The sequence below is a fragment of the Triticum urartu genome, chromosome 1A (genome assembly GCF_056163025.1).
Source record: "Triticum urartu cultivar PI428250 chromosome 1A, HENAU_Tu73, whole genome shotgun sequence".
NCBI lineage: Eukaryota > Viridiplantae > Streptophyta > Magnoliopsida > Poales > Poaceae > Triticum > Triticum urartu.
This window is the reverse complement of record NC_141873.1, coordinates 507068867-507079797: the sequence shown is the minus strand read 5'-3', so window position 1 is coordinate 507079797 and position 10931 is coordinate 507068867. Positions and strand designations below refer to the sequence as shown.

Sequence of the window (10931 nt, the reverse complement as noted above, 5' to 3'; positions counted from 1 at the left end):
AACGAAAAAAAAACGCATTTTTTGTTTTTTTGCAAGAGGCATGTTTTTGCTTCCGCCAGAGTAACAGCCGTGCCTCTCGAAAACGAAAAAAAATGCGTTTTCTGTTGTTTTTTTTCTTCTTCTGCGAGAGGCACGATTTTGCTTCCGTGAGAGGCATGGTTGTATTTTCGCGAGATTCACAGTCGTGCCTCTTGAAAACGGAAAAAACGCGTTTTCTATTTTTTTTTCCTTCCGCGAGAGCCACGGTTGTGATTTCACGCGAGGCACAAGCGTGCCTCTTTCGGAAAGGGAAAAACCCGTGCTTCCGGTTCGGCTTTTCGTTCTTTTTTTCTAAAAAAAGTTCTTTAAAACCTATCAACATGTGATCTAATTTTAAAGATCTCGACGTAAGGAATCCAACAGCGAAAACTGTTCAAGATTTGGACGCACAGTTTAAGAGATAAAACATTTTGAATAAATAGATTTGCAAAAAATGGGAAAACTCACAGGTTGCAATAAAATGATGCACATGCAGCGTGCCACGTGTCGTAACCTGAATGAGGTGGGAGCGATCTTTGCAATGAGTACTTCTCAATTAGTGATTTCGGGTTATGTGTCATCCGAGGCGACTCCTATGCATGTGTCGCAACCTGAAAGGTAATTCTTTTTTTAGGGCTGAAAGGAAATTCTTTTAGTACCCTTTTTTAGCAGAATTTTTTTAAAATTAGCATAAATTCGTTTTATAGGTGAAGCAGAAATTCTTTTTTTAAAATGAGAAATTCTTTTTTTTTAGAAACAAGCAGAAATTCTTTTAGTACCCGGTATTAACAACACTTTCACTACAGCCCATAAGGCCCACTTATCATCACCTTCTCTGCTCTGTGCCTCTGTCTGCCTGACACACAAAGACCCAACTCTGAATCTCTGAATCGCGTCTTCCGCCGTCTTCGACTATTTATTTCAGTCTGGCGTGACCGGCGGAGCGCGGACTGGTCACTGGGGCTCGCCGGCGTGGGGGCTGTCGAGGGGCCGGAAAGAGCTGAGAGGCCAGAGGCTGGTCATGGCTCCTGGGTTCGCCTCGTCGCGGCCGGGCAGGAGACGCCGGCGCCGCGCGCAGAGATCCGGTGAGCTGAAGTTCAACTCTTTTATTTTGTCTTTTTAGTGTAGATTCGTTCGTCTTAATTAGTTGGGGAAAGTTCTAATTAGGCCATAGAATTTTGTACTTAAATTAAAATTGTTGTTTCCAAAAGGAGGCATTGATGGTTAAGGGGGTCCCGTAAAAAATGGTTAAGGGGGAAACCATTGAAGCATCTTACAAAAGAAAGAGAGGCGAGTGTGAAGCTAACGAATTATCATTTATCGAAGCAGAACCAAGCCTCCTGTGTTGTTGCTAGAATTTGGGATTATTAAGACAAGGCTACTTTGAAGGATTATTAAGACAAAGCAACGTATACGATGGAAGATGATTTTCTAGCCAATAGCTTGATAGTCAACATAAAGAGTGAAATCATGGAGAAGTACTAATATGAATGTTCTTATGTAATTTAGGAGCGCAAGGATAAGAGCTGATCTATAGTGATTAATTCAGTACTCCCTGGTTAAGTAGTATTTGGGCACAGTTTCTTTTGTTATGGAGTAGCTGATGCATACAGTTTAAACTTAGAATTGTATTTTGTAAACTAATGTGGACAAGATCAGTATAATTATCTAAGTTTCTCAGTATTCTGCAAAATTTAACTTGTTGTAGTCCTACAATTTCGTGTTCGAAGAACATACAGCTTCGCCGTTCCTGAAATTTCTTTCAAGCTCTGTCACTGCATGCTAATACATAATGGCTGAAAACCACATCAAATTCAACCTACTATGGTACAGCCACAAACGCGAAGACAACACCTGCAACTTCTATATTCCTTTATTTGGCATGTAACAATACAATACACTATGTATGCAACACCACTGTATATAATGATTGAGTGTAATATGACCAGTTTCGATCCTTCTCTGATCATAATTGATTCCCATGAACCATCAGAAGCTCACGCCCAATAATTTGTAAGTCCATGGACAGGGACAGTCGTGTATGATAAAGAGAGTGCTGGTCAGCGATGGTAAAATACATGAAAAACTAATACCTTTAACCTTACTATAACAGAAATAGAACAGGCCGTCCAATCAATATTACTTCACTGTGGACCAAGACGCAGAATTCTGGCTCGCCATGATTAGCCGTTTTATCACACCCAATTCTTTTACCACATCGCCCATCTTTATGCGCTGTCTTGCAGAGCCCCTGCAGCAAGCTAGACCAAGTCTTGAAACTGGAGCAGCGAACAATTCTAAAGCTGCTTGAGGCTCTTGGTTGCATCTTATATTGACGTCCATTATTTCCAACAGATTACCAGGACAGGCCATCTCAACGTACTTTGGTAGATTTGTAGTATCATTGAAAAATGGGTCAGTTGGCCTCCTCCCAGTAAGCATCTCCAACAATAGCACACCATAGCTGTACACGTCGCCTTCCACAGATATTTCAGTCCCGGTGCCATACTCTGTTAAAGGAAGGAAAGGAAAGGGTTCGTGTTAGTCTTCTTATAAACTATATGGTATAGATGTAATCCATTCCACACACATTCCTTAGTTGTTTACATATAGTAGTTGACTGTATTTTCGGCACAACAAATTATTGTAAATGGACACATATATTTTTCAGATTCTCATTTGATATGGTGACCACAAGAGAAATCAGTTTTTTTTTTACTTATGGAACCATAAGAGTTGAAGGCTTAAAGCTTCTTATAATTACTAAAAAGAATCGTGAAGAATTTCGAGGGAAATTTACTGAACTTTTTAGACAATGTTACTGATTTTTAAGTCGACAATAACAATGTACGGTAGAGCCGGAGATTTTTAAGTCGACAATAACAATGTATGGTAGAGCCGGAGAGGAACAAACGTGAGGTAATCAATCCACTAATTGTGTTGATGCGTACCTGAATTAACGAACAAATGCAACCGACTATATTTTGTAAGTCATGCTTGGTCATGATGCAGGTTAGCATTTCTTTTATTTACATGTTAATAAATTACTGCTTAAATATCTTTCAGGCCATTGCTGAAGATGTGGTGGAGTAAGAAGGAAACAGCATACCTGGTGCAAGGTACCCAATTGTGCCTTTGATTCCAGCCGAGCAACTTTGATCGGCGAGTGATTGCCTGCTTTCTTCTGCTTTAATTATCTTTGCTAGTCCAAAGTCACCAAGATGTGCAACCATGTCATCATCAAGAAGAATATTACTTGGTTTAACATCACAGTGAACAATTGGAGGATCAATATGGTGATGGAGATATTCCAGTGCCTCCGCCACATCAAGAGCAATGTTTAGCCTCTGCATAAGGTTTGGTGTCCGGAACTCGTCTTCTGTGCTCGGGTGTAACCATTTATCCAAGCTTCCATTGGGAATGAACTCTAGCACAAGTGCCTTGAATTGGCTGCCACTGTTGTCCAAGCTATCACACACTGTGGTCACCTTGACTAGTTTGCGATGTCGAATCCTTTTGAGAGCATTGCACTCAGATATGAAGCTCCTTGTGGCTCCTTGTCGTTGGACGTCAAGTACCTTCACTGCCGCAGTAATCAAATTTGCACCAGAACCAAAAGTCCCTTTATATACACTGCCGAAGCTTCCACGGCCAACCAAATTCTCCACAGAGAATGAATCTGTAGCCAAATGCAACTCAGCATATGAGATCCTCTGAAACATCTCAGGGCTGTTTTCCTGACCTTGGCGGGCATCACCTCTTGATTTCCTAATGTAACAGCGTATAGCAATGCTGACACAGAGAAGGATGAATGCTCCCGCCACAGTAAACATCAAGATGCGAATCAGTTTGTGACGTGCAGGTTTATCAGGCGCTGGGTATGGGCATGTAGGGAAATGAAAGAACACAGGGCCACCACATAGCATGTCATTACTTGTGAGAGATACAGCACTTGCATTTGAGAAGATCCCCTTATCTGGCACCAGACCTGATAGGTGGTTGAATGAAAGGTTTAGATTCTTTAGAAGCTGGAAGCTCTCGAGAAATTCAGGGACAGGTCCTGATAAATTATTATTAGAGAGATCCAGCTCTTCTAGCCCTCTTAATGCCATGAGTTCTTTTGGAATTTGTCCATGCAAGAGATTCCCTTTTAAGTGTAGGAATTGCAATGCTACACAACTACCAAGGGTATTTGGGATTGCACCTGATAACTTGTTTGATGAGAGATCCATTATTGCAAGATTGACTAGCTGCCCAACATGTGGAGAAATAGGCCCATCTAATAAATTGTTTGAGAGATTGAGAGATAGAGCCAGGGTGGAGATGCTCATAACTTCTTCTGGGATTTGCCCACTCAAGAGGTTACTGGAAAGGTCCAGGGAGATTAACTCAGTAAGGTTGCCAAAAGTAGCTGGAATGCTACCCTCCAAATTGTTGGTTGAAAGAGATAGCAGATTTAGTTGTGATAGGTTGCCTATTGACGAAGGAATCTCCCCATAGTATCTATTCTGAAATAGAGATAGTTCTTTGAGGTTGGATAGCTTTCCAATATCTGAAGGTATGGTTCCTGTGAAGCGATTATCTGCAAACTCAAGTATTGCAAGCTTGTAATATCTTCCTATTCCTGTAGGTATATGCCCAGCAATTTGGTTTCCTCCAGCTCGAAGTCCTTCAAGTTTTTGCGACAGATTACTGATGCTATTTGGCAAAATCCCTGAAAGGTTATTCAGTTGAAGATTTACAAGAGATAGGCTGCTGCAGTTAGCCAAGGAGGTCAGAAAATCCCAATCTCTTGACTCTGTAGCCTGCAGCTCATTATTTCCTACTTCAAATACAGTCAAACGTCCACTTTGGCCAATATTTGATGGGATTCGGCCACGAAATCTATTCCCATGGAGAGAGAGATGTTCAAGAGAAGATATGTTTGACAAGGAGGCAGGAATCTGGCCTTCAAATTTGTTGTAGAATACACTGAACTTTTTCAGGTTAGAAAGTCTAAAGCCAATATCTTGTGGTAGAGAGCCTGACAGTTGGTTTGACCCAAAATTGAGGTATTCAAGTGACGACATATTAAATAACACTGGAGGGATCAAACCTTGCAGGTTATTGATTGCTACAGTCAGGACTCGAAGGTTGATGAGCTTAGACAAAGCTGGTGGAACATGTCCGCTCATAATATTCCCACCCATGTTCAAATCATTCAGTGCTGTCAAATTGCCGAGCCATGGTGGTATTTGCCCATGCACGTGGTTCTTTACTATACTGAAGACGGTGACTGTTGCAAGATCTGCAAAAGAAGGAGGAATGGTACCCGAGATATTGTTGCTGCCAATAGCCAGAACAACAAGCTTTGACAGGTTTCCCATGGCGGGAGGGATGGGACCGGACAGGGAGTTGACGCTCAGGTTGAGCCTGCGTAGTGCAAAGCAGTTGCCAAGGCTAGGAGGGATCTGACCTTCAAGTTTGTTGTCGGACAAATCGAGTGCACGGAGACGGGAGAGGTTCCCAAGAAATGGTGAAATGGCCCCGGAGAGGCCAAGACCTTGTAGGCGAAGCGCGGCAACATGTCCCGGGTGAGCACTGCTGCACTCCACGCCGGTCCAGCTGCAGAAGCCATGAGTACTGCCATTGGAGCTGCTGTTGATGGCCCATGAGGAGAGTGCGCCCAAGGGATCCTTGGTGATGAGAGATTTGAACGATAGGAGGGCCGGGAGGTCGTCGACGGTGCTGGTGGAGCTGGAAATGGAAGTGGATGGGTTCAAGAGAAGGGCCGTGGTGGTGGTGGTGACAAGGGCAAGAAGCCGGAGCTGCCATGGTCTGGTCTCCATGGTGTCTGCAGTTTCCTCTATTGCTTCATTTTGAATCCCCGAAAGAGAGAGGCTTGCTTTTTTCTTCTTCTTTCCTTTTGCGATTAAAGAAAGAGTCTTGCTTTGAAGACTATCAGGTGCAGATTGCAGTCCTTATTGACTTCGGAGGAAGAAGAGTCAAAAGCTCGGTCACATTGGTTCGGTTTTTTAGACCAGTCATAGTGGGAGTAACTTAGCTAGTAACATAGCTCACTTCAAAAAATTGTTGCTTATGTTGCAAATAATTAATGAGAGGTGGTAACATAATATGTTACTGTAACATAGCGTTTTTCAAGACAAGATGAGTCTACAAGCTAATAAATGAAGCTATCAAAGGCTGGTCATAGTGGGGAGTAACATATACTAGTATCATGCATATGATACTAGTATCATAGATGGTCTCATTTATTGACATGCATGATACTAGTATGATACTATATCCATAATGCATAGTATCATAAAGTAGTATCATAGATGGTCTCATTTATTGACATGCATGACACATAGTAGCATAACATTTATTATGTTATGGTATCTACCTATGTTACTATGACCCTTTCTCTCTTCTTTAATTATCTGTCACGTAAGCATGTTTGCGACTCTCAAGTACATGATACTAGTTATGTTACCCCCACTATGGCCAGCCTAAGATACTATTACAGTTCTGCTAAAGCACATCTAGATGTGCCATAAGTATTGCACATCTAAGTCCTATGTCATTGATCTTATGTTGAGATTTGTGTGGATATTTTTTTTTCTTTTCCTCTCTATCTTGATTCACTCACTTAGATGTGCAATAACTAAAGCATATCTAGACACACCCATATTATTATTATGTTACTTTGCATTATAAAGGTAGTAACTTATAATACGCCTTGGCATGCCAACTTTTCTTACCCAAAGTTATGGCTGGAATATAATATTTTTTCAGCTATATAAACCTACTCGCTCTGTAAACTTTTATAATATGTTTTATGTCACTGCTTTACAGCAGTGATCTAAAATGTCTTATATTTCTTTAGGGAGGAAGTAGTACCTTTTTTCTGTACGGCGAATTCGCATTTTAATTTCACAGGCATATCATGACATATTCTCTTTTTGATAAAACCGATTCCTAATGTATTAGCATCCATGCCAAGCCATGTCACTCCAAAAGGAACAATCGTCGAGAATCAATCAAGTGTGTTGGTTCTTGAGAATTGAGACCTACGAATAGTCATGTTCTTGGGTTAAAAGACATCCTTTACCCCGCAAAAAAAAAGACGCATTCTTTGATCCGTGGAAATGCATATTAGAAAATAAGCACAATAAATATTAATTAGCACACACACATATAAAAACATTTCGAAATAAACTAAAAAAAATCCAAATAATATCCACAATAAAGCGTGGGCTTTACAGTGGTTTATTTTATCAGAGCAATTTATTCTATAGTTCTAGCTTTGCACGAAACCAACGGAACACCTTGTGAGAATTTTGTGAAAACAAAGAACACCAGAAATTCTTTATTATTATTGTGACCTTCCATAGATTGCTCCTAGCATGTCTGTAAACTAATAAAAAAGGATCGTCTTTTTCAGTTCCCAACACAATTCATTTTCTTGACACTGTGGTGACATCTTCATTCTTTTTTTTCTCGAACCATGCAGAAGGGCTGCATGTGAATTAAATAGATTGAAGAAAAGGGCAAAAAAGAAAAACATATCGAGTCCCGAGACGACCAAAACACATACTAGAACTTTGGAAGAATAGACACAGACACATACGCAAAGGAAGCTGACTAATGCTAAGAGCATCTCCAACAGGCGCGCTAAATAGGCGCCACGCCGTAAATATACCCACTTTAGCACGCGCGCAACCCGGCGGATGGCTCCAGCGGGCGCGCAATAACCGCGCGTGCGGTATAACCAGTTGGGCGCGCGGCAGGAAGCGGTACCTCGCGCGGTGTATTTACGGCGCCCGCTTTCGCGCGCGGCACATTCGACGCTCGCGCTGCGCTCTTCTTCTCCCCCTCCAAAGCCCCGCGCGCGCCGGCGCCGGCGACCCGCACCCATGGACGCACGCGCCGGCACCCCACTCACCCCGTCCTATAGCCGCGACCCCCCCGTCCCCGCCGCCACAAACCCTAGCCCGGGTGGCGTTGGCCTCGCCTCCGTCGGAGCTCCTCCGACCAGCGGCCTCGCGCGCGGCCTCTTCATGCCGCCGCGGATGACCTCGGCAGCGGGTGGCGTCGCGACGGCGCCGGCCCGAGCCGCCGCCCCCTCATCAAAGCTCCCCAATGCGGCGCGGCCAAAGAAGGGCAAGACATCGGCGAAGAAAAACAAGGCGACGGACGGCTCCGGCACCTCCAAGGCGAGGAGGAAGAAGCTTGCGGGGCGTGCGACGGGCGCGGCGGCTGCCGAAGCGCCGGCAAGCTCACTCGTTGAGCCGGTGGCCGACGCGCACAACATGTTCGGCCATGGTTCGTGCAATGGGTGGCGGTGGCCTCGGCGCAATGGGTGGCGGTGGCGTCGGCGCCATGGGTGGCGGTGGCCTTGGCGCCATGGGTGGCATGGGTGGCTTCGGAGGTACCGTGGGCGGTTTAGGTGCAATGGGAGGCATGCCTGGCTTTGGAGCACCCCCGACACTATGGCCACCATGGGAGGCATGAGTTTTGCTTCTCTCACGGGAGGCATGGGTGCACCTCCGGCCGCCATGGGCGGAATGTCTTTCGATGTGCCTCCTCGCACACATTCCCATGAAGATGTCATTGAAGATCTTGCCAACACCGTCGGAGCTTCACGTGATGCGGTGCGCAATGAGGAGATGGAGGAAGATTCATCTTCGAAGGCGGAAGAATCGTCTTCCGAAGATGAGGACGAGGACGAAGATGAGGATGAGGACGAGGACGAAGATGAGGATGAGGACGAGGAATGATGTGTCTTTCATTTGTGTATTGAACTTGATTTGCATTTTGAACTTGGTTGGATGAACTTGTGGGCATGAACTTCATCAACTTGTTTGTGTGAAATTTTTATTGTGTTGAAAATGTTTATCATTTTGTGTTGAAAATGCCATATACAATGCACCGGCGAATCACGCGTTACATTTTTGCGCGCTGCTGAAGCGGCGCACGCGTTACATTTTAGCGCGGCTATTAGAGCCAGCGCTGCGCGCCGCGCCAAACCAGACGATGCGCGCGCAGTATATCTGTTTTTTGCGCGCGACGCGACCGGCGCCTGTTTGAGATGCTCTAAGTCGAAGACCAAGAAGGACACAACAACGATCAACGGAACGTAAATCTTCTCCAACCACCTTTGACTGATTTACGATCTCAATGATTGGGGTAATAGTGCTGCTAAACATACCAGCATTCCTTTTGTAATCTAGTCAGCGCATGTATGTGAGAAGTGGGCACGGCCGTAGCCCACGATCTCTCCTGGTAGTGACACACGAAAACTCTGTAAATTGTACTTCCTCCGTTCCAAATTACTTGTTGTGGTTTTAGTTAAATTTGAACTAAAACCATGACGAGTAATTTGGAAGGGAGGGAGTATATAGACTCAGCAGCAGAGCTAAGAGAATTGTGTTGATTCCAATATAGTCCTTCTCCCTTTATCATGGTATCAAATATCTTTGACCAGCGAATCAACATGTGGTTGAGTTGGTTAGGTGGACAATGGTATCCCCAACCCACCAGGGTTCAAATCCTAGTGCTCGCATTATTCCTGGATTTATTTCAGGATTTCTGGCGATGCGCTTTCAGTGGGAGGAGACGTTCCCGTCGATGACGAGGCGCCTACGGTGACTTCGTAAATCTCAAGATGATATGTCGGCTCAGTCTCTCGGAGGTGCTCATAGGGGTAGGGTGTGCGTGTGTTCGTTGGTGAGTGTATGCGCGTATATATGAGCGCTTGTGTGTGTACTGATGCTCAAAAAAAATACCTTTGACCAGATCAATCATTTTGCTACGGTTGCCTATCTCACTTCCACCGCTATGGCGACACCTCTGCCACCGGCGGTCCCGGCGCTCCTGTCGCCAATGCCCCACCAGCCCTGCTGCCTGCCGATGCTACTGCCTTTGCGTCGCCTGCATCTCCCCTCTCCTCGTCGGTTCTTCAAACGATCAACATCCACTGGCACGTCCCCGTCACTCTCGACCTCCTCGCCAGCAACTACGCGTAGTGGCGCAGCCACTTCGACACATCAATCAGCATGTTCGGTCTTCACGGTCATGTCGACGCCGAGGCTGTGCAGTGCCCCAACAACCCCGAGTGGGTGATGGCGGATCACGCGGTCGTCCATTGGCTCAACACCACTGTCGCGCCTGGTCTCCTTGATGTCGTGATGCAACACGAGGACATGGTACTCACCTTGTGGACATCGTGTACCATACCGTCCTCCTGGGCAACATGACCATTATGTAATACTGCACCAAGCTAAAGATGTACTCCGACCAGCTGCGTGATCTCGGCCAGCCGGTGAGTGAGACGCAACAGGTCTTCTACCTTCTGCGTGGACTTGGGCACCAGTACCATGGCGCGATCCTCATATCACGCCGCGCACGCCTCTTCTGGCGTTCCCCCAAACTTGCTCCTTCCCGTTTCTCAAGGAGCATCGTGCGGATCAAACTGTGCATCTTTAGAGTGTGCACGCGCTCGTCGCCGGGCGCGTCGCCGCCGCCCCTTCTCCACCGCTTGTCACGCCTGATACCAACGACAACGGTGGTGGTCGCGGGCGTCATCGAGGATGTGGCACCGGCACTGGTGATGGATCGGGCAGTGGTGGCTCTCCCCAACAACCGCCACCGCGCATCCTAGGCTTCCATGCCCCTGCCCCTAGCACCAACTCTTGGACAGGGCTCATGTGGGCCTGGCCTATGCCTTGGAGTGCTCCATGTTGGAAATATGCCCTAGAGGCAATAATAAAATGGTTATTATTGTATTTCCTTGTTCATGATAATTGTCTATTGTTCATGCTATAATTGTATTATCCGGAAACCGTAATACATGTGTGAATACATAAACCACAACATGTCCCTAGTAAGCCTCTAGTTGACTAGCTCGTTGATCAATAGATGGTCATGGT

At 45.4% G+C, this 10931-nt stretch overlaps 2 protein-coding genes across 4 annotated transcripts; one reads left to right on the top strand and one right to left on the bottom strand.

Moving 5' to 3' along the window:
- The first annotated feature begins 880 nt into the window (after positions 1 to 880).
- On the top strand, positions 881 to 9750 carry LOC147992023 (uncharacterized). 3 transcript variants are annotated; one of them, XM_087527302.1, is made up of 3 exons: positions 881 to 1103; positions 3085 to 3137; positions 4649 to 9750. In XM_087527302.1, the coding sequence occupies exon 3, from the start codon at positions 7917 to 7919 to the stop codon at positions 8778 to 8780; it is 864 nt and encodes a 287-aa protein (XP_087383428.1). In that variant the 5' UTR covers positions 881 to 1103; positions 3085 to 3137; positions 4649 to 7916; the 3' UTR covers positions 8781 to 9750. The 3 variants fall into 3 exon arrangements, with proteins under 3 accessions (XP_087383428.1, XP_087383425.1, XP_087383432.1); XM_087527299.1 differs by lacking the exons at positions 881 to 1103; positions 3085 to 3137 and adding an exon at positions 4440 to 4576; XM_087527306.1 differs by lacking the exons at positions 881 to 1103; positions 3085 to 3137 and having other exon boundaries at positions 4542 to 5003; positions 5121 to 9750.
- LOC125523827 (uncharacterized) lies at positions 1995 to 5846 on the bottom strand. Its single transcript, XM_048688898.2, has 2 exons — positions 3128 to 5846; positions 1995 to 2528 (listed from the first exon to the last, which is right to left on the bottom strand). Exons 1-2 carry the CDS (start codon positions 5844 to 5846, stop codon positions 2158 to 2160), a joined length of 3090 nt encoding a protein of 1029 aa, XP_048544855.2. The 3' UTR covers positions 1995 to 2157.
- Positions 9751 to 10931: the final 1181 nt, after the last annotated feature.